The 24,357-nt window shown below is 37.6% G+C and overlaps 1 protein-coding gene across 2 annotated transcripts; it reads right to left on the minus strand.

The window, feature by feature from the left end:
* Window positions 1-2,053: 2,053 nt before the first annotated feature.
* LOC107805500 (uncharacterized) lies at window positions 2,054-19,943 on the minus strand. 2 transcript variants are annotated; one of them, XR_012707627.1, is made up of 9 exons: window positions 19,790-19,943; window positions 19,508-19,656; window positions 6,795-6,928; window positions 5,863-6,004; window positions 4,465-4,602; window positions 3,799-4,374; window positions 3,433-3,612; window positions 3,113-3,260; window positions 2,297-2,434 (listed from the first exon to the last, which is right to left on the minus strand). XR_012707627.1 is itself a non-coding variant. In XM_075249588.1 (8 exons), the coding sequence occupies exons 1-8, from the start codon at window positions 19,824-19,826 to the stop codon at window positions 2,258-2,260; spliced, it is 1,533 nt and encodes a 510-aa protein (XP_075105689.1). In that variant the 5' UTR covers window positions 19,827-19,943; the 3' UTR covers window positions 2,054-2,257. The 2 variants fall into 2 exon arrangements, 1 of the variants encoding a protein (XP_075105689.1); XM_075249588.1 differs by lacking the exon at window positions 3,113-3,260 and having other exon boundaries at window positions 2,054-2,434.
* Between the last annotated feature and the right edge of the window lie 4,414 nt (window positions 19,944-24,357).

The raw sequence follows: 24,357 nt of genomic DNA on the forward strand, positions 1-24,357 counted from the left end.
AAAAGTGCCTCGAAAAATTGCTCAATTCCGAGCTCCCCAACTCAAAATATATTAAATGCATAAAGCCCTTGTTTTAACACAATTCTTCCTCATTTCGTGTGCCAAAAGATCTCAAAACCCACTTTTGATACCTTCAATGGATTCCTTGTGAAATTTTTGCCAAGTTAGGCTCTTGAATCACTCCATTTGACCTTATATTGAAGGTGATATGTTGGTTTCAATATTTGGAAATAGTACAGATTTTTAACTACGCAAGCAGTGGCAATTTCGTAATTAATCTGAAAAATCTGGCAACCTAATTCTTAGTAAAATGACCATAAAATCCTCATACAATGTCCAAAATTTGACGATTCTTTTTGTTATGGCTTCGCAATTATGATACGGATCTAATGCTTCAATAAAAACAAAAATCGGAGATCATTTGTTCAATGTGGTACCATTTATGCTTGAAGAAACGACGTCGAAACATAAGAAAAAACGAGCGCAACACAACCCAAACCTATCCAAAACTCACGTGAGCCCTTCGAGACCCCGTCTAAATACCAAAAAGTTCCATATCATAATACGAACCTACTCGAGGCCTCAAAACACACATAACAATATCGAAACGACGAAATGCACCTCAAATCAAACTTAATAAACTGTTGAACTTTCGACTTCCAAAAACTCACGATAAAACATATCAAATCAACTCGGAATGAATCCAAATTTTGCACACAAGTCCTAATATATCATACGGAGCTATTCGTCCCCCAAACTACCGAGCGAACCGGTCGGGTCGTTACACATATTTTTCTATGGACCCTCTAGGACCGTCAAATCACGTGTCCAGGTCCGTTTACCCAAAATGTTGACCGAAGTCAACTTAAATTCAATTTTAAAGGCAAAATTAGTATTTTTATCAAATTTTCATATAAAAGCGTTCCGGATATTCGCCCGGAACGCGCACGTAAATCGAGGTGAGATAAAAGGAGGTTTTTAAGCCTCGGAACACAGAATTGACTTGTAAATCAAGTGATGACCTTTTGGGTCATCACAGCGATCCTTCCCCGCATTCTTAAAGCTGTTATGCCAGTTTGGACACCTCTTCAGCACTATTATTGTATTCAATTTGTGGTTCTCACTGATGGTTGAAGGTTATGCCTTAAAAGGTTCATTATTGCTGAAAATAATTTTAAAATCTTGTAAATTGCGTTTTTAAAAAAATAGGCCCCGCATTTTACACATGTCAAAGAATAAAAAACTTAGTATATAATGTGTCATCCATGTCACAGTGAGCGAAGACCACGTTCAATCAAATTAGTATTCGGTTCATCAAGTTGAGGTGTTAAAATGGGAAATGTGTAAGTTTGTTTACCAGATTAGCATACTGATGCAAGTTTAAGTGGTCCAGAGGCCATTTTGCCGAAAACTATATAGGTAAATCCTTATTAATTTGCACAATCAGGCAAACTTATGGTATTCCTATAACAGAAGAAGCACCATGCAAGAGGTGCTTGGCTCGACCGAGGATAACAACTAGGAGTAACACAGTTCACTTTCTTTTATTGGTATGTCTTTTTGTTGGTTTATTCCAATTTTTTCAGAGTTATTTTGATGATTCCTCCAAAGGAGGAAAACGTGGTTTCATCCTGATGATTAAACAAAATGGATGGTCCTCCTTGCAAGTTGTGAGTACCTATAATGCCTTTCGTTGCATGAAATGCAAACCTTTCTCATCCTTCTTTATTTTTTTCCAACTATTTTAGTTTAAGCTATTGGATGGACGGTTCTTTAGGTTAATTCTTCATTTCTTTTAAGGATCTAAGAGTCGCAAGTTTTTCTTTCCCACTTTACTTCTTTATTAACTCAAAACTTTTAAGCTCTTAGTTGAAAGTGGAGTACTCTTGTCATTACAACAACCTCGCTAGTCACCCAAAAACATTCCTTCACTCATTCCAAATTCCACCAAAAACCACAAGTAGATGCATGCCCAGAAACTACTTCTCATGTAACCGGAAGTTTTATACTAACAGCTTGCTTTGCCTCTCAAATGGCAGTGGTGGAGTTCATGTAAAGCAACTTTCTCACTAATCATATCGATTTTCAGGAGGGGCAGGGTATGTTGCAAAATGGACTACAAGAGGTAGTAGTTCTTTTATAGTTACACATGCAGAAAATGCAAGAATGTGCATCTATTCTAGAAAAAAAAATAGTACAAATGAGATGGTAAAAATCACTTCACTAGTCAAGCCAAGAAAGCCTCCAAGCACGCAAACTACCAGCTACGACGGTAAAGCCTCTGCAGATCCGTGCAGTGCATGCATGTCCATGGAAGCAATGGAGGATCCAGACAATAGGAATGAATACAGAGAGTCTCGCAGAGATGACATTTGACTAGTAGGTCTGCTGGTTCTCGACAAGAGCATCGACAGCAAACTGGAGTTCTTGATGGCTACATAACCAAAATGACAAATGAAAGTGAGCTCGGAACACTAAAATGCAAGATGCAAACACTAAACATACTTCACCCCTGTTATTCTCTTTCTTGATCAGGGGTGTTTGGGAGGTAGAAACATGTTTTAGCAAGAAAGTCAAAGCAACTCAGGGAAATCATCAGAACATGAAGAATAACTAGGCATTGACACCTATTCTAGAGTCCTCTCATGTTGCTGTATTGAATAAGGGAATAAATCACAGATCTGTATTTTAGTTCAATGCTACCAGACTAAAGCCCTAAAGAGCAGCTTTTCGATGTACTACTCTGTTACTCTTTTTACTTAAGGCAGTTCAAACACAACAGCCATTAAGGATAGACAATGACAATACATGTGGAACTCTTCAGAAGGTGTGACCTCCAACATTCAAGACGATTCTCCTTCCACATTTCAAATGAAATACTTTAACGGACATCTTTAGCTTCAACCTATGATAGAAGCTTTTGACCATAAAATTGTTTTCTTGGTTTTTGGTTTTTGACAAGTCTCCAGTGCAAAGGGAACAACTCGAACTCAGCTGTGGACTGGTCGAACTATAAGTAACCATGCTTCAGAAAGAGAGTAACAGAAACTTTGAAATACTAAATATGAAGAATCAGATGAGTATCATAAGATGTGGAAGTAAAGACACCTACTTTGATCTATAAAATTGAAATGCTTGATACAGGGATCTAATATGTTACTGCAGTCACACTCGTTGCACCAAATAGGAGAAACGTTTGTGCTATTCATGCATCCGACTCAAGGCAGTTAGATAATGCTTCAAGTATGATTTGCCTGCACCTACGGGAAGAAAAGGCACATGGACATAGAAAAAGTATTTAATGTTAAAATATATTTTCTTTGATGAAAATGATGACACATAGATGTCCACATCAATGTACAACACAAACAAAGAGGAGGTGATTTCTTTCTCCAGACTAGAATATAGAATAGAAATTACCAGCGAACTTACATTAGTACGGAACCTTGATGTTTCAACCTCGGGAAGTATATATATGTTCATTTCCGGATTATTGTCCGGAATAGTTTGGGAGTATATCTTTTGATCAGCAGTAATTGCATCATCAACCTTTGTAATGGCAACAAAACTAGCCTTGCACAAAGGGCATGTCGAGACTTTCCTGCTTGATGCCTATGATAATGGCATTGTGAAAGGAAAAATATCAATTGAAACAAAAACAAAAATCCAAGAATCAGAAGTTTCACTTGCATGCGTAGAGGAAATCATAATAACATCTCATCACGATGGCATGCAAAAATTGAAAAAGAGAAAAAAATTCCCATCAAACAAAATTGAAAGGCGGATAGGAAGGTTTACCATATGATTGGCCCACGTCTGGATGCATGAGAAACAAAAACGATGACCACAGGGAAGCACCCCCCTGGATGAACTAAAATCTGTCCAACATATGACACAGGATAATGTGGTTGATGTAGACACTTTGCAAGTATTATCAGTCTCATTTTGGACCTCATCAACAGCTAGGCATGGCTCTTGTCCATTTCCACGAAGATTAGATGAGGTACCTTCTGCATCCAAACACTGATTACCATTATCAAGGAGTCTGTTAACTTCAGTTTCCCCAGTGCCATCTACACCTATTCTACTTGGTCCCGCCTCTGACTGATGGAAGCTAAAATCAGATCCAAGCCTGTTAATCATAGAGATTTCAGGCATTTCAACATCCAAGTTGTAAATTTGAGCTAAAGTTTCACGTTCCCGAAGAGCTTGTAATCGGAGATTCTGTTTCTCTGAACCTGAAATAATCTCCACAAGATCCCCACTAATGTTCGTCTTCACCAATCTACGACTTCTGCGAGAAGTTTCAGCAAATTCAGAACTTCCGTTCTTGGGTTTAAGGAATGCTGAAGAGGGAAAATTCAGTTCTTCAATCTACACGGAAAAAAAAAAGAGGAAAAGAAAAGTATCAACTAAAGTTTGGAAAGTAATGCATTAAATAATGACTGTCTAAAAAGTTATTACCTGTGTCCTACGTGAGCATTGTAAAGAGTGCTCACTAGAACAATATATGCTGCTGGACGGGTGATCCTTGTTCAGATTATTTCCATTTGATTTCCTCCTTGGTCTATCCTTGTGTTTAACCAGCTCAGGAGACAAATTCTGCAACCAGTAGCATAAAAGCAAGCAATTGAAGCTATGTTATATAATCCTTTTATAAAGATGTGTCTCGGCACTTATTTTGCAGTACAATATATGTCCAATACCTAGGGCCACGAAGAAGGTTGGATGAACATGTCTATAAAGAAATGTTGTAAAATTGGTAATGCAAATTTAAGAGTAGATATGCACACTTGATTTAAACTGAATCAATGTGTTGTTTCCCTTAATTACCAAAATTGAGGTGCTTGTTTGGTGGAAATTCTTCTATTTTCTTTTTAATTTTTTATTTGTCAACTGATCTTTCAGCTTCTTTTACTGAAAGAAAAAAGAGACCTTGTAGCCTACTGCTCAATCAGACAAAAATCAACACCAAGCTTGAAACTTGTAAATCTGACTCATTTTGAAATAGATGAAACAAAGGAAAGTAAGAACATCCTCATTCAGAAACATAAACCATTTTAAGTGAAAATTGCAAAGCAACAGAATGGTGTAATCAGCCAGATAAAGGCCAACAATTTAATGTTCTGAACAAGAAAGCCATTGAGATGGTAGATAAGCAGTGGATTATTGAGCCCAAGTATGAAAGAATGAGAAATGAAAAGAAAAGAAAAAGAATAAGGGAAACTAGTTCTATTTATAGTGAATTGAGGAGAAAGGAAAAAAATGAAGAGCACAGAGTGAGTTGTTCCAGCTAGCTGTTACGTCAAGAATGCGAAAAGTGCTTTGGTGGAGTTAACTCAGTACAGAATATACAAAATGTAGTGCTGCTATCACTAAACAGATCTCCTTTTTTAGGATTAACTAGCACTTTGTTTATATACTGGTTGAGTGGCTGGCCCTACCTACATTGTTTTACCTTTGCAATTGCTAATTCTCTCCTCTCACTGAAAGAGCCTCGCTTTCACTAAGCATTGAGACATGGATTCAAATCGGAAGGGCACAAGAGCTTTCTGAATCAGCACATACTGAGGTGAAGCTGGTGTATGATCAACTTCTGATCTATATTGCACTAACGCTTTCTGATAAATGACCTAGATTATGATAATAACTAGCCAAGACATACAACATTTACAGCATGCATCGATAAATATTCCTACTGATACATAAAGGCAGGAACAGCCGGATAATGTGGATTATTTGTCAATCAGAAGGAATATTTTTAGTTTGAACTGTTAAACAAAAGCACTTTGAACTACCCCTTTGAAGTGCAAGATCTAGTTATGAAAATGATAAAGAGCATTAACGAATAAATGAATGCACCTCTTTTAATAAAGTTGAATCTGTCCAAGAGTTGAAATCCGCTTCAGATTCAATAAGAATAGCTGGTTCTTTCGAGTGGTTCAATTGTTTACTTTCACTAAAAAGTGTAATATCCAACATTATCGGACCCACTTCTTGCCCACTGAAAATAATTGAATGCAAAGGGATAAGATTCCAGCTGTAGAACTGGAGATATGATTGATCATAAGCAACCAACTTCCAAATGAGCTATACAGCAGCTCTCAGACAGTCAAATTGACAAAGAAAGAAATTGCTACATTCTGCTAATAAATCAAATGTTGGTTAATTAGTTCTATGGCATCTCCCAAATAAATAAAAAATAATTTAAGAAATCTCGGTCTGCAACTTGTGTTCTTCAAAAGTAAGAAATAAGAATGACTCTTAAATACAAGATAAATTTAGCTGTCACGAGAAAAATGATGAAAGAAATAAATACCGCAGACAAATTTTTCCAGAGAAAGCAGAAAAGGATAATTTAGTCATGCATATGCATTTTCTCTTGATTCTTTTATAAGTACAACAAGAAATTGATTAGCTAATTTTTTGTCTTTTTCTCGATTCATAGCCATTAGATAGCTAAACAGCAATATTTCTGTGAGTAGGCATCTAGAAACATAAAGATCTCATCAAGTAAACATCACCAGCAGGATATGCACCCAATTGTCCAAAAGTGATTCCAGATTTTGGAGAAGAATCATTACATTCTCTAATCAAGACTCATATTATTTTATCTAGTTCTCTTTAACTGAAGTGGCATGCATTTGCTATGAGGATCAACTTCCCCCAGTGGGAACCACAAAGGTCAACTCCAGACTCCAGTCCAAATAAATTTTGTCAGGCAAAATTAACACTAGTTACACAAACCAAGAAAACCTACATCGCTATAACTAGTAAGCCAGTATTTTATATACCATTGAAATGTGTAGGGACCCTCCGGAAGACGCCTTCCTTCCTTAATACAATCTTCAACCCATCTATGGTTGATTATTGACATTTTGAACTTCTTGGCAAGCTCATATTTCTTCCCATCAAATCTCCAGCACACCTAACCAAGATGAGCATCATACACATTAACACTTCATGGGTCACCAAACAACTTGTCTAACTATAAGCACAATTTGAAACATATCTCAAGGAATGGCTCTCACGTTATGGCATCATATTGGCAGAAAACACAGAGTTTATTAGGAAAAAAGTTGACAAATAAATACCCAAACGACACGATTTTAAAGGTGGGGCAGCAGAAACTCATATTATTAATTTCTTAAACTCCAATTGTCAGGATATTTGGCCATGCAGAGAAGAAAATAGGAGCGGTTATTTGAATACAGTTACACCCCATGTTTTCATACACAAAAGTACGTCATAAGTCAATTGATGTAAGCTCAAAAATGAGATCATCTTTGAAAGTACATAAAGAAAAAGTAAATTAATCATGTTACCTTGGAGGTTACAAATATTTAAAATCATGAACTGCAAGTACCAAGAAGGTTGGAAGGCTTAGAAGCTAAACGAATTGAAGAAAATAAGTTTTGTCGAAAGTCGACAAGTTGGGAATGTTATAACATGTACTTTTGGGGTGAGACTAGGGTGTTTAACATGATAAGGAGGTTATGTTATGAGTTATTTTAGTCGTATGATAGTCGTGTGCTATGTTTTAAAGTCGAGCGAGTTGTAGAACAAAAATTGGCAAAGATCATCACAAGTTACATTCGTAAAATGTGCTGAAAATTTGGTCAAATGTAGCCGAGCTTTTCTCCCATTATACCTGGAGTAATGGGATAATCCACCTACCAAATTGAAGATCTACGAGTCTAGTTTCTAACGCATTAAACCATTTGTCAATATGATATTTGAGTAGAGATATATTCGCATTTTCGCGAGAGCCCGCAGGCAGCCCCTATGGGACCCACTTGGTCGGTGGCCGACCTTCACCTATTTTTATCTCGTTTTTGGGATGAGCTTTGCTCATTTTTCGACCTCCTTCTATCATCACACTCTCCAAACCCTCCCAAACCGTTCCCCCAAGGCTCCAAACAAATTCCAAAAATATGCACCATAACCCAATATCAAAGGTAGCCAAAGGTGAAGAATAACCCCTCTATGGTGTTGTGATGTGAATAAGGATGATGATGAGCTAAGTTAAGCTTAGGGTTCGAATTGTATTTACTGCCTAAGGTATGTTTAACATCCCTTTGATTGTGTTTACGTTTAATTACATGATGGTTGTGGTGTTGGAGTGAAAGATTACAAGATAGCACTTGAAGGGGGAAGATATGTTGTTATGTTTTGTTAGGTTGTTTTAAGGTTATATATATATATTTAAGGTTATATATATAAGAAAAGAGAAAAATTCCCTGCCAACATGTCCCTCACCGGAACACTATCGTTCCCAGTCGACCTCCGCCACAACCCCCATGTCTTACTCTTCCTTACTTAATTTTCCCTTCTTTTACCTCCCCTCGTCTTCTACTCAAATCCCCTTCCTTTTCGTTTTTCCCAATAGCTACTCCATAGCCACATTCTACACCAGTGATTCCACTGTTACCACCTACTCCTCACTAAATTCTTCTTAAATCAGATGTTAACAATGATTTTATTAGTTAAAATGGAATCGTAATCAGGGGTGGCAGAAGTTGAACAATGATTTTGTCGATTTTGTTTGTGGATTTGGCAATTAGCTGAAATTCTTGACTTTTGAATTGCGATTTTGACATCTTTGTAAAAGGCGAGCGCCTCTGCCTGTGTAGCGAGAGGATAGCTGTGGCATCGCTTTTTGGAGAAAAAAAAAGGCACAGACATTAAAAGAAAATACTAGCGACTTGGAGTTTGATTCCTTAGCGATGGTAATATCTGAACGAGTGCCAGCAGCAAGTCCAACGAGCAATTTGAACTCCAATGCTCCTGCATTCGTTCCCAGAAATCCTTCATCTCCAGCTTTTCAAAATGCAGCAGCTGAAACACCTACAACTACTGTGCAACAGCAGCAAATTAATCCCAACACCTCAAACACAAAGCCTAAGGGTGATCGAACAAAAACAGGAACACCAACATCTGGGCAGTTCCAAACTGTGACAACAAGGGCTACTGCAAGAACATCTACAAGGCAAGGTACGCCAGCTGCAACTCATATAGGTGCAACATCGACCAAACAGGCCACGTCAGGTATCCATACAAGTCCTATTGAACAGCAGCAACAAAATGATCCAAACGCTACGGCTAGGACTCCTACTGGTGATTGCAAAACAGTAACAATTTCACAGGTTGGGCAGCAACAGCTCGTAACCACTGCTCCAGTTATTTTGTTAGACGAAAGACAACTTTTGGATGCAATGGTAAGTTCTGATCCTAAAATAGCTTTAAATCATGCTATTTCAAGCACTGGTGATGAGAATATGAGCAGGAACAAATCACAACAAAGTAAGGCAAGTCTGGTTACTGCACAAGCTGGCAATAAATTGATGACTCAGGGTGTTTCTCAAGACATGCCAAATCCACTATTGGTAGGTAGAGATATATATGAAGAAGGGGAGGAAGATGATATCTTAAATCAATGTCGGGCAGAGGCATCAAGAAAAGGTGACCTATCACCTATGCATAGTGGAAAAATAAAGAAGGCACATACAAGGAAAAATAGTTGGGACGACAAGGTCAGCGATTTTTTAAATGTTAGGCGACCTCCAATGAGAGTTGTCAAACAAAAGAAGGTTGCCCCAACTACATCTACAAAGTCCAATCGTTCAAAAAAGAAATCATGATTTTTGAATACATCTTGAAGAATTGGGGTTGTGATGAAAAAGAATTACAACTTGAAGAAATTACAAGTTCGGACAAGAAGGGACAACATTTTAATTCCTTCATCATTTTATTCTACCATTATATTAGTATACTCATTTGTAATATCATCACAGAGTATGTTATAAACTCTGTGATGATCATTGAATATTTGGTACTTTCTAGTTCTTATTTTTTACATGCATGCTAGTAGGTGAGGTTTTTTATGCCTCAATAGGACTAGTAAGGTAAGGTTTAGCACGGTTTATGTTTCCTTGGTCCTATGCCTTTGGAAATTATCCACACGGCTATAAGATTATATGCCCTCGTGAGACTTTGCAGGCAGCTACACCATGAATCCTCTACATGAGGCTGTCATAGGCAATGTGAGGCGCAGAGGAGTGATTATATAGTCAAGGCATATGGGTAACAATACCGATATTATTGTCCCCCTTATTTGTACTTTTCCTAATTGTTGTATTTTTCTTTTCTTCTATTAATAAAAAACTAGCCCTAGGCACTTGCCTAGCGGATTGCCAAAAAAAAAAAAATACTAGCGACTTAAAACATTAGGGCTTGCAATGATTTCACGTTTCTATCTTCTTCAACCTTCAAACAACAGAGCAGCCAAGTCCACCTAGCCAGGTAAGCTTCTTTCTTCTTCGATTTCCTTTCTTCTTCGACTTCTTCTTTCTTCTTTCTTCTTTTGTGATGACCCGATAGGTCATCTCATGACTTAAAACCAAATTCTGTGTTCTAAGGCCTTTAAAACCTCATTTTATCCCTCCTCGATTTGCGTGCGCAAACCGGGCATGTTTCCAAAAAGCTTTTATGTTGAAAGTTGATGAGAATAATAATTTTTGCCTTCAAAAGTTGATTTAATTGATTTCGGTCAACGTTTTGAGTAAACAAACCCGGATTCATGTTTTGACAGTCCCGGTGGGTCCGTATCGAAATATGGGACCTGGGCGTATGCCCGGAATCGGATTCGGATGTCCCTAACCCGAGTTATGATTTTTTGTTAAAAATTGTTAGTCTAAAAATTTAATGGTTTTTAACAAAATTGTTAATGTTTGATCTTGTTGGTATCGGGTCTGTATTTTGGTTCCGTAGCCCGGTACAGGTTCAATATAATATTTAAGTCATGTATGTGGATTTTGGTGATAAACGGAGTTGTTTTGACATGATTCGGATGTTCGGTTGAGAAAATAGAAATTTCAAAGTGTTCTTGAGAATTTCATTTGATTTGGTGCTAAATTCGTAGTTCTAGGTGTTATTTTGGCGATTTGATCGCGCGAGCAAGTTCGTATGATATTTTAAGACTTGTGTGCATGTTTGGTTTGGAGCCCCGAGGGCTCGAGTGAGTTTTGGATAGGCTACGGAGTGATTTGAACTTGGAAATATTTGTTGGTGTAACTGATGGTGTTGCAGGCCTCTGATCTGCAATTGCGAGATCAGGCATCGCAATTGCGACCTCTGAGAGGTTCGCATTTGCGAGCTTCTCGTCGCAAATGCGAAGAGAAGCTGGGCCATACTATCTTCGCAATTGCAAAGAATTCTTTGCATTTGCGAAGTAAAGCTGGGAGGGGCAGTGATCGCAAATGGGATCTTTTTGTCGCATTTGCGGAGATTCAAGTTCGCAATTGCGAACTTATCTTCGCAATTGTGAAGGCAGCAAAGATGTGAAGGACCTCGCAATTGCGATGGTCCCTTCGCATTTGCGAGCTTCGCAATCGCAAATGTGATATCTGCAGCTGTGTAAAACCTAACTTAGACGGGATTTTTGCTCATTTCTCAAAATTTTCAAAACAAGAAACCCTTTAAGCGATTTTCCAAAGACCACTTCTTCCCCAAATCATAGGTAAGTGATTCTTAACTCATATTTTTCAATCTTTCACTTTATTTACAAGATTTCAGCCTAGAATTTAGGATTTTCATAGTGAAATTAGAGATTTTTGGCTAGAAACTAGGGATTTCGAAATTTTAGGATTTAGACCTCAAATTGAGGTCGGAATCCAAAACCAATTATATATCTGGGCTCAGGGGTGAATGGTTAATCGGGTTTTGGTCCGAATTTCGGGTTTGGACCAAGCGGGCACAAGTGTCGACTTTTGTTGACTTTTTCAAAAATGGCCTAAATTGAATTCCTTGCAATTGTGGGTAGTTCCTAAGGCTTAAATTGAGTTGTTGTGATGACCCAAAAGGTCATCACTTGTTTTAGAAATGAATTATGCGTTCCGAAGTCTTAGAAACCTCTTTCAGCATCACCTCGATTTGTGTGCGTAGTCCGAGCGCGTAGCCCGATAGACATTATGTGAAAATTTGTGAAAAATGATGAATTTTGATTGTAAAATGAATTAATTTGACTTCGGTCAACATTTTGGGTTAACGGACTTGGACCCGTGATTTTTTACGGTCTCGAAGGGTCCGTAGGAAAAAATGTGACTTGGGCGTATGCTCGGAATCGAATTCCGAGGTCCCAAGCCTGAGAAATGAATTTTTGAAAGAAATTATTTTGTTGAATTAATTATGAGTTTTCGAAAGAGAGATGTGTTTGAAACCATTGGTATCGGGCCCGTATTTTGGTTCTGGTGCCTGGTGTAGGTCTTATATGTGATTTAAGATAAATATGTGAAATGGGAACGGGTTGCACGCCTGCAACAAGATATGTGAAATGGGAGCGGGTTGCACTACTTCGCCTCGTCACTACTTCGCCGAGGTTAGATTCGACACTTACCAGTACATGGGGCCGGTTGTACTGATACTGCACTCTGCACTTTCTGTGCAAATTTTGGTACTGGACCGTGTTGACCCGAGTTGAGCTGCTGACTTCCGTCCCACAGGAGACACAAGGTAGATCTGCCGGCGTTCGCAGACCCTGGAGTCTCCTTCCAGTTACTTCACTTTACTGTTTCTTTTAACTCGAAAACAGTTTGTACTTTCCTTCAGTCAGTTATTTGTAGTGACTCTTAGAAGTTCGTGAATTGTGACACCAGATTCTGGGTAGTTGTGTATAATTACTTGGGTTATTATAAAGTTCTGCACTCCTTTAATCTGTTATGGTTTAATTGTTGTTATTTACTGAATTGTTTAAGAGTTAGCGTATTAATCTCTAATTGTTGGCTTGCCTAGCAACTGAAAAATTAGGCGTCATCATTGTCCCGGCGATGGGAAATCCGGGTCGTGACATTTTTCTTCTTTCTTCTTTCTTCTTTCTTCTTTCTTCTTTCTTCTTTCTTCTCTCTTCTCTCTTTCTTTCTTTCTTTCTTTCTTTCTTCCTTTTCCTTCTTTTTCTATTTTTTTTGCTCTGTTTTTTGTCGAGCAACAATGCAGAACAAAGAGTCTATTGCTCTGTTTTTTTCATTTTTCTTCTTCTGATCTCCTCTTCTTCTTTCTAATTTTTTTTGCTCTGTTTTTTGTCGAGCAATAGTGCAAAAAACAGAACAGAGAGTGTTTATTCTCTGTTTTTTTTTTCGTTTTTCTTCCTCTTCTGATCTTCTCTTCTTTTTTTGTTGCTCTATTTTTGATTGAGCAGCAGTATTGCAGTATTGCACCCTGTTTTTGTAGGGGCAGAGGCAGAGAACTTCAAAAGTTCAAACCTGAAATTTCCTCCTTTTTCAATTATAAAGTAGAATTAATTGCATATTGTGAATTGATATATTTATTAATATATTATTGTTATTGAGTTTTTAGTTATATATATGTTATTTTACTTTATTTTTGTATAAATTGTCGCTTCACATCAAAAGACGAGCGCTTCGCTGCGCGCCTCTCGCCTCAGTGAAGTAGGCCCTCGTCGTTATTTGTCGACGCACATTATCCAAAACACTGGCATGTGCTTAAGGTTATCTTGATGTTGATTAAGTTAAATGGATGGACTAGACATGACCTAGTTAATAAAGTTGCTAATTGAGGATAGTTGGAGTTGTGGATTGTTTCCTTTGTTATAAATATATGGTATAAGGATGGAATCATTGATGAATGACTTCATTATCATGTTAATGATACTGTTAAGTTAAAGTAAGAAGTCTATAAGGGGTGATATGGGGTATATGGATTCCAATCGAAGCTTGCCGCTCATCGTGAAGTAGTTGTGACTTGTTGTTGTTATATGGTGTCATGTTATTGATACTTATATGTTGATGGATTTCTCTGGTTGTTGTTGTTGGTATATGGTATTAGAGGAGACCCTTGTTAGAGGGGAGATGTTGCCGAATTTACATAAACGAGTTACTAGCTTAAGTTACGGACTTAGCACTAATTTTGAATCTCCTTATGCAATGGTAGATTAATAGTCTGTTTGGCCAAGCTGCAAAAATCAGCTTATTTTGAGAGTGCTTTTTTTCAAAAGTGCTTTTCTCAAAATTACTTTTGGTGAAGAGCAGTTTGTGTTTGGCTAATTAATTTGAAAAGCACTTCTGAGCAGCAATTAGTGTTTGGCCAAGCTTTAAAAAATTGCTTCTAAGTGTATTTTTCTCAAAAGTGCTTTTGGAGAGAAGCTACTTTTTTCTGCTTCTCCAAAAATGCTTCTGCTTCTCCTCAAAAGCATTTTTTTTTCCATCCAAAAGCTTGGCCAAACACCTCAATTTTTGGCCAAAAGTGTTTTTGGCCAAAAAAAATGCTTGGTCAAACAAGCTATAAGTGCAGTTGTTTGAAGAGTTGCTTGGAAGCAATATTGTGAAGAGCGTGAAGCGAGGAAAAGCGACAAGCCTCTTTTCTCTTAAAGCGAGAAGCGAAACGCTCGCTTTTTGAAGTAAAACGGAATTTTTTTAAAATAAATATATTAAAATAAATACTGCATAGACAACACATATAACTGTAAAAAGAGAAAAGAGTAGCATCAATTAAAGCACAAAATGAGCATCCTATTCTTCTACAAGATTAAATGAAATGAAAAAAATGGCAGTAAGTATACGAAAAATGGCAGTAACTGAAACGAAAAAAAATTGGGCAACATTTCGCTGCAATTTATCACTGAAACAATGAAAGAAGAAGAAGAAGAAGAACTGAAGGAAAAAAAATTGCTAGCATTTCGCTGCTATTTTGGGACTGAAACAGTGAAAGAAAAAGAAAAATGTGACGACCCGACCCGTCGTCTCATGAGTTACCGCTCCGTTTTCCCCATTTTCAGCTTCTTTATGCTTCATTATCTGTAATTGTTGTGATCGAGTCGATTTGGATTAGTTTTGGTAGGAAATGAGACACTTAGTCTCTTTAAGGAAGGCTTAGTTTGGAAAAGTCAACCGGAAATTAACTTATGAGTTAGAGGGCTCGGATGTGATTTCCGGTGATTCGGTTAGCTTCGGGGGATGATTTGTGACTTAGGAGCGTGATCGGAAGTGGTTTTGGAGGTCCGGTGTAGAAATTAGCTTGTTTTGGCGAAGTTAGTATTTTGGCGATTTCCGGTGGGTATGTGAGATTTTGATCCGAGGGTCGGAACGGAATTTCGAGAGTTGTAGTAGCTTCGTTAGGTGATTTGGGATGTACGTGTAAAATTTCAGGTCGTTCGGAGGTGATTTGGTCGGGTTTTTGATCGAATGCGTGTTTCAGAAGTTTTAGAAGAACTTAGGCTTGAATTCGATGTGAATTGACGGTTTTGGTGTTGTTCGAGGTGATTGGATGATTGGAACAAGTTTGAATGATGATTTAAGATGCGTTGGTGCGTTTGGTTGAGGTCCCGGGGGCCTCGGGGTGGTTTCGGATGGCTAACGGGAAGAGTTTGGACTTGTGTTGTTGCAGATTTTCTGGTGCTTCAGGTATTTTCGCACCTGCGGTTTGGGGACCGCAGGTGCGGTGTCGCAGATGCAGGTTAGGAGTCGCAGAAGCGGAAAAGGCAAGGATTGGCTGGGACTGCAGATGCGGATAGGGAGCCGCAGATGCGGCCAGGCGAGACTTAATGAGGTTCCGCAGATGCAGAGTTTCAACCACAGAAGCGGCTATTTGACCACAGATGCGGTTATGGCTGGGCAGAAGGTATTTAAGTTCTTCGCGAATTTTGAAAGGTTTCTCATTTCTAACTTCGGACTTAGAGAATTTTGGACGATTTTGAAGAGGGATTTCAAGGAGCTTCGATAAGGTAAGGATTTTTGGACCTAAAACACAATCCTATGGTGTTATTACATGAATTAAGACTGGAAATTTAAGAAAATCATGGACTAAAAATGGAGGTTAGGGCTTGAACTTAAGAGAGCTAAGATTAGGGATTTGAGGGGTCAATTGAACTCCGATTCTTGTGATTTTTATATGTATGAACTCGTGGCGAGATAAGGAATCTAATGATGTAAAAATTTCTGAGTTTCGAGAAGTGGGCCCGGGGCTCGGGTTTTGCCAATTTCGGGATTTTTGATATTTTTCGATTGGGTACTGTTCCCTTAGCCTATTGTGACGTATTCGTTGTGGTTTTGGTCAGATTCGACGCGCGAGGAGGCCGATTTGAGAGGCAAGGGCATAGCAGGCTAGAGTTTTGGCCGGCTTGAGGTGAGTAATGATTGTAAATGATGTCCGGAGGGTTTGAATCCCCGGATTGCACATCGTAGTGCTATATTGAGGCAAGATACGCGCTGGATGATGAGCGTGGGGTCTTTTACTACTGGGGATTGTGACTTGGTCCGTCCCGATTGATGATTTTACCGCATATTTGACTGAAATTCATTTGTTATCATCATGATTTGGGCTGATTGCCATATTTGGGCTTCGTGCCAACTATTTGAACCCTTCGGGGATTTTTATCACTGTTTCCTCACTGCTTGACTTATTATTTGAACTCAGTCCTATTGATATCTACTGTTTTACAAACGCAGCCACTTTTACTCAGATTTAAAACTTAAATGATATTTCTACATCATGTTTTGGGCTGAGAACTACTGTTTTACTAATGCCCAAGGGGCTTGTGATGATTTTTGGACTAAGTGAGGCCGAGGGCCATATGTGAGGATATGTTGAGTGATATGAGGCCGAGGGCCTGAGATACTTTATATGCCACGAGGTGACTTGAGTGATGTGAGGCCGAGTGCCGAGTGCCGAGTGATGTGAGGCCGAGTGCCGAGTGATGATGCCACGAAGTGGCTTGATATAGCGCTTGGGCCGTAAGGGGCCCCTTCGGAGTCTGCACACCCACAGTGAGAGCGGGTACCCATTATGATCTGAGAGTGAGCCCGAGGGGCTGATACTGTTCTGAGCGATTGATACTGAGCCCGAGGGGCTGATACTGTATTGAGAGTGAGCCCGAGGGGCTGATACTGTTCTGAGCGATTGATATTGTGCCCAAGGGGCGGATTTTCTACTTGTTATTTACCTGTTAAATTGTCTGTTTTACTTGTTTTAAAAAGGAATAGCATTTGATTTCTTCACTAATTTACTGCTTTAAGTGATTTTACTGCTTGATATGGAATTGCTTTGTGTCTTTACGTGTTTTCATACTTTCAGCCATTATTTATAATTATTACTCACTGAGTCGGAGTACTCACATTACTCCCTGCACCATGTGTGCATATTCAGGCATCGCAGAGTCCGCTCCTGAGTGCTGATTCTCCCAGTTCAGGCAGTGATTCGGAGACTACGAGGTAGTTGTTGGCGTTCGCAGCCCCGTGCCTCCCTTATCTTATCATTTTCATGTTTTTAGAACTATTGTATCGGAATTAGTGTTCAGTAGACTTGTATCCGGATTTCTTAATTGCTCATGACTTGTGACACCCCGGTTTGGGCTGTGTCAGGATGGTTTCCCTTTTGTTATTATCGTTGTTTCCGCAATTATGGCTATATTAATCATGTTTTAGACTTGTTTATGTTAATTAATTATTAAAAGAGGTGTTTCGTTTGTTTTGGCTGGCCTTGTCTTCACGAGAGGCGCCATCACGACCGGGTTCGGGAATTGGGTCGTGACAAAAAAGAAGAAGGAGGAGGAGGAGGAAGAAATCACATACCTGGGCTTGAACTTGATGAACTTTTTTAATTTTTAACGTTGGCAGCCCTTAATATGTAGAAGCGCTCGCTTCTCGCTTTTTTTGCAAAAGCACTCGCTTTATTCAACCTGCTACGCTTCACATCACAGAAGCGCCTGAGGTCTCGCTTCGCGCTTTAAGCGCTAAAGCGAGCGCTTTTCACAACTCTACTTGGAAGGTATTAAGGACTCAACAGGGTTAAGGTATGTTAAGGCTAAACCCTTACTTCATTTTGGCATGATCTCTTAACTACATGCGTTTGATAACGACATATAAATCCTGAATTTATGTACATTATTTTAATTTCATAAGTTACAGTATTCTCACTTATTGGGACTTTATATATAAAGTATTACAGTATTTTCACCACCATCGAGCTATAATCGATGGGCACGCCCCTATTGGGCAACCTCTGATCAGATGGTAAGTTATATACTACGCCTACTGTGGCCGAGCGCCTATGAGCGAGCCCAGAATAGCCGAGATACAGAGCCTATTATGGCTGAGCGCCTATAAGCGAGCCTACGACGGCAGAGCAGTTACATGTACCGAGCCTTATAGGGCCGGACAGATATTTTACTTACTATATTGAGAGAGTTGAGTCAGTATCAGATCATGTTTGACTCCTAGTTACTTTCAGTTATTAAATTATCAGTTCAGTTTCAGCTTTCAGTTATTTTGTTGCCTTACATACTCGGTACATTATTTCGTACTAACGTCCCTTTTGCTGGGGACGCTGCATTTCATGCCTGCAGGTCCTAATAGACAGCTGAATAGACCATCGCAATAGACAGAGTCAAACATCAGCTGGGTTGGTAAGCTCCACTTCCTCGGAGTTACCAGGCCTAGATATTGGAGTACATTTTGTATATATGTTTGATGGGTAAGTCGAGGCCCTGTCCCGATCATGATACAGTTCAGTTATCTTTAGAGGCTTGTAGACTAGTCATGTGTATTTTGTATATCAGTATTGTGGCCTTGCCAGCCGTGTGTATATGTTCAGTTTGGTATTGCTGGTTGGAGACATTCATGGTGGCCTCATCGGCCTACACAGTTATGTATATGAGCTTTTGGGTATATTTACCCCTCAGATGAAAGAGACATTATTTTCAGATGATTCAAAATACGGCCTCATTGGCCTCGATTGGTGTTGTGAGCTTGCAGGTAGGCCTCATCGGCCTAAATTGAGGGATACCCCTTCACAATTCACGGTTACAGAGCGGTACGCTCGGGCCGAGTAGCGCATCAGGTGCAGGCCATGCTTCCCCAAGTTTGGGCATGACAAATAATTCCACTAATGATGGTTGTATGTTGCAACTTGTAAGGTGAACAAAACCACCAAAGCTCCAGTTATAGCACAGAAAATCAACCTAGGCAGATTATGCTTATAATTAGATTTATATTAAAGATGGTTTACCTAACATATAAGGCCAAACCAGGCAACAATAGCCACTGAGATTTGAACTCGTGATACCATGGTTGTAATTGTGGCTTCTTCCTTCCTGTCCACTAGACTATCCCATTGTACCCAAAGGTTCTAATTTTAATTTTTTGGGGGGAATTACAGTATAGAGATATATTGAACCAAAATACTATGTTTTCTTCTCTTGTACTTAATGAAATATGAGATGTTCAGGAGCGGATGTAGTGTATATATGGGTTCATCCGAACCCAGTGGCTTTGGCTCAGAACCTGTATGTGTTAAAGTTTCACTAATTAAGTACAAATAATATGCAGTAAATCAAATGGGATGTAAACTCCTGAACTCGAACCTATAAAGTTCAAGTCTAAATGTTTTACACTTTCAATTCTTTGCAGAATCCAATGGAATTCCTCTTTTTACATAACAAAGAGAGTTTATGAAAGGTTCTGATTAATAGTTGAATTCGGATTGTGAAAGACTGACATACCAAATGAGTGGTCGACTGGTTCATTGAACCGACATAACTTGCACCAGTCTTGTCTATCAGCTTGATGAGATTAAATCGCTCGGTACCGTGGTATCCACTGACTGTAGCTATCACCGATTCCATGCCTTGGATAGGTAATCGCCCCCGCGCTGAGTACAAAAAAAAAAAAAAGAATGTGGATTTCTTAAATATTGTATACCAGATAAAATAATGAAAGGCCTAAAATTGAACCCTAAATAGCATATAGATGCTGTTCCTCACAGTTACAGGAAGTGTTTTTACCCTTTTTATGCCGCCGATTCGCATCCTCCTCTTCCATGGAAGGTCTGCAAGAAGAGTAATGGCTTTGCCGGGAAAGGGAAATTTTGAATTTGTGGATTTGTAAGCACACAGTTTTTGAATAAAAGCATGAAAGAACTTTCGGGTCGGATCGGAATTTTTTTCTACGGTCCGACATTTTGAGGGATTTGTACTTTGTACAAAACTTTGCAAGCCTTCACCAGGGGTGTTCATAAAAACCCGAAAAATCGAACCAAACCGAAAACCAAACTAAACCGACTAAAAAAAACGATACTTTTTGGTTTGGTTTGATTTTGGTTTTGAATTTTAAAAACCGATCAAATTTGATTTGGTTTTAGTTTTAATCAAAATATAACCGAAAAAACCCGAACCAAATCGACTATAGGAGTAGCTATTTCAAATTTATATATATATATATATATGTGTGTGTGTGTGTGTGTGTGTGTGTGTGTGTGTATTTTTATACAAAGTTTCAAAAAATTTATGGTGAATGTTAATCAATTGCACTTTTAGTACAGTTCTTTACCTTTATATTCTAGTTTGATTGGTAGTTTTCTTTTGTTAAGTGTAAGAATTCATTTCATGTTTAAAAAAATATAATTTTAATCGAGTCCTTCAATTATTCATCAATATTTGATTCAATTATCATCAATATATTTTAGTAAATAATAGATTTCTCAAAGGGCAATTGATTTGATAGTGTTACGTTGAAAATGTGGTCGCCAGAATATGTGTTTGGTAATGTATGTTTTATATTTAAGAAAAACGACAAATAACCGGAAAAAAATCGAAAACCCGACATAAACCGAATCGAAAAAAAAAATCGACTTAATTGGTTTGATTCGGTTCTAATATTTGAAAACTGACTTACTTGGTTTGGTTTCTTTTTAGAAAAAAACCGATCCAAACTGAACCATGAACATCCCTAGCCTTCACACCTTAGTAAGTATCAATTTCACGGGACTGAAATTAAATTAAAAAAAATAGTCTGAAGTGAAATACACTTAACACTAATTAAATCTAAACTCTCTCTAAGGTGTACTTACGATCAAATAAGTTTGAAGTGCAACAAATATTTTCGGGCACTTAAGGTCAAATAGGTTTGAAGTGTAATTTTTGCACTTCAGATGCACTTAAGGCCAAATAGGTCTGAAGTGCAACAAATGTTTTTATGCACTTAAAGCTGCGTAAGTCTAAAGTGTAAACTGCTAGAAATAGAAATATGTTCTTCGAATTCCATCAATCCAATACACGATTTAACATCTAAATCTATTCCAAATGAACTCAAATTTGAAACATAACCTCCAAATATCATCAAGAACGAACCTCAATCATCAATTTGTCAAAACAACAATAAGTCTAACAAACTCATTTTGCAATTAAGAAGACGAAGAAACCCTAAGCAGTAGTATTAAAAAAAACACGACGATTCATCGCTATAAAACACCATAAACTACCTTAAAATATGCTCACATCATATGAATTCATCGTCACCCTTTATTTTCATAGCAAAGGATGAGGAGGAGAAGAAGGAGGAGGCCTAAAGTTATGTAAAATTAGACAGGTACTAGTTAAAAAAAATTTAAAAAGTGAGTACAGGTTAAATGGGGGGGGGGGGCGACCAAATAGGGCACCATGTGCAATTTTTGCCATTCATTTTTAGAAGATTATTTTTTCTTGGCAAAATACATAGTTTACCCATCAACCTTGCAGTGAGATCTCTGTTACACACCTCTTGTTCACGATAAACTTTTTACACATTCAACCTTTTAAAAGTGTGTATAAAATACACTACTTTTGACCGGGCAGCACTCGCATGCTTAAACACAAAAAAAAAACACGTGAAACCCATGAAAAATAACATATTTTCTCTCCCCTCCCCACAGTAACGAACCCCTCCCCTCCTCTTCTTCATCAGATCACCCTCCCCCTCATCTTCTTTCCCGCATATAATTTTTTAAAAGACATAAAATTTTAGATCTAAAAGTTGAGTTGTTTTTGTTGGTTTATTTTCCAAATATTGTGAAAACTATTTATTTGAGATAGATTGGCAAAATACATAAGTTACCCCCCAAGTTATGGACCAAATCCCTCTTACACACTTTTTGCAGACCAAAATTACTTTACACACTCAACCTTTCCGAAGTGTGTCTAAGATACCCCACTTTTGACCAGGTAAATTACACGCAAAACAGGCGCGTGAAGAGGTAAAAGATAAAAATCTGAAATTTTATTTGAACGTTGTAGATTCAAGCAAGTTGATCCAAAGGTAAATATTTTTTTTCTTTTTATCCTTTTTTTCTTTTACCATTATATACAAAACACAAAAAAGAAAAGAAAAAGATTGCTAATGCTAAAACCTTCGTCCCCAACCTCCCTGCTCATTGGTCTTGTTCCCACGATATACCTCACCCAACCGCTCCAGTAGATCCAAGTAGGAATAAAAAAGAAATAATCTTTAGATTTAAAATCTCTACCCGTATTTTTCTCCATAGCCATGGAGTTATTAGTGAAACCCTTATCTTTTTCGTCTTTTATCAGTCGAAAATGGAGTTTTGCTTGAAACTCCGGCCAGTGAAATAGTTTAAATATTCTGCTTCAAGTTGAAAAATTAAGAAGTTAATACAATTGGGTGTTTCATTTATATGAATATGGCAGTGGCAAAAGAGGAGAGTTAATGGGTTTTTTCTTGAAGGTTCTATCTGCCATGGCTACTAAGGTTTTAGAGGAAGAATCATTACACACTTCCATTACAACTTAATTGGTGCAAAATCAATAATCCATTTCAGATATCAATCAAAGAAATTCTGGGTTTTTCTTAAAGAATGGGAGAAAGAAGGTATTTTATGAGGGAGTTTTCTGTTTAATCGGAGAGGAAAGTGATGGACAAGGGGAGGGAACGGTTGGGGGGGAGGGGGAGAGGGGGGAGGGGATAAGAGACGAGTGGGTTTGGGTTTGTTTTTTGATTTCTTTTCTTGTTTAAAAATTAGTATCAATTGGGAAGCAAATTATGCATTTTCTTTTTTTACTTGAGTTATGACACGTGTCAAGATTTAATTAGCGCATGTGATACAATCTCTGAGATAAAGTGGTCAAACATAAAAAAGGTGTGTCTTAGATATACTTTGGAAAGGTTGAATGTGTAAGATAATTTTGATCCACAAAAAGTGTGTAAGAGGAATTTGGTCCATAGGTCAGGTGGTAACTTATGTATTTTGCCGAGATAGATTTAAAAGCTTTAACAATAGTATTGAAGGTTTGGTGAAAAAATCTAGAATCTACTATTGTTGGGTTATTGAAAAAGGTTAAAAATTCAATTGGGTCTTGTTGATTATTGGGTCGTTGAACTCAATTTGTTGTTCGATTTTTTTTAGATAGTGTGGTTGAATTTTGATATTGATGAAAACTTTTTCACAAACAACCATGGTGGCGGCAACAATGGTGCTTAAGATAGAATATGAGAAGATGAAGAAGATGGAGTTTAATTGTAATTTCTAATGTTTTTTTTCTTTTTAAAGTCAATGACACGTGTCGCTACTCTATTAGGGTGTGACTTTTCGCATTATCTGAAAAATTGGCCACTTTCAAAAGTGTAGATACACTTTTGAAAGATTGAGTGTGAAAGGTTTTTTGTAAACGAAAGGCATATAACAGGGATTTCGTTGTAAGATCGATAGGTAAACTATGTATTCTACCTTTTTTCTTTCATATTTTTCTAAGGTTTTAAACAGACAAAAGTTCATGTTTTCTCACATACTACTCCCATTTTTTCGCATAGTCAGCAAACAAGTATGAGATGCCATATTATGCACTATTGATCATGAGATAACTTAGATTCGAATTCATGCACTGCAATTTAAATCGTGATATCAATGGTGGATTCAGAATTTTACGCAAGCGGATTCAACGAAAAAAAATGTTAAAGCGACTGACTATAAGGGTGGTTCCAGCAAGTGAGATTTGTGTCGCTCTTATCATAGTGCTACCACAAAATGAACAATTTTAAGAAATTGGGATCAACATTCGTTTTGCTATTTTTTCTTCAAAAGTTGCGTAAGAAATATAATAAGAATTCTATTTTCCCAATTTATTTGACAAAATCTAAAATCTTTTTTCCTATTGATAAAGAACAAAGTCGTTAATTCACAAACAAAAGAAAAAAAAACTTAAAGTGTGAGTATAACTTAAAATAAATTGATACTTACAATAGAGAAGAGAGCTTATAGTGTAAACTAATAGTTTCAACATAATATAAATAAATAATTTAGCATAAACTAATTTAAGAGGAGCTAACAGATTATAAATAATTTTAATGACTACACTTGGTATTTTAGCAAAATTAATGTAAGATTTCACTTTTTAAAATTTTTTGCTCATTTGAATTTTGAAGTAAAATAGACGGTACAATAAGTCCTGTTTGGATTTGGAGTTAAAAGACTAAATATAAAAATAAAGTAGTAGAAAATAGAGATAAAAAATAAAATACACTAAGGAAAATAAGCTAATTAGCTAACAAGGGGAAAAAATGAATAACTAGCTAGCTATTTAGC

This window comes from Nicotiana tabacum, chromosome 3 (assembly GCF_000715075.1).
Source record: "Nicotiana tabacum cultivar K326 chromosome 3, ASM71507v2, whole genome shotgun sequence".
NCBI classification, from domain to species: Eukaryota; Viridiplantae; Streptophyta; class Magnoliopsida; order Solanales; family Solanaceae; genus Nicotiana; species Nicotiana tabacum.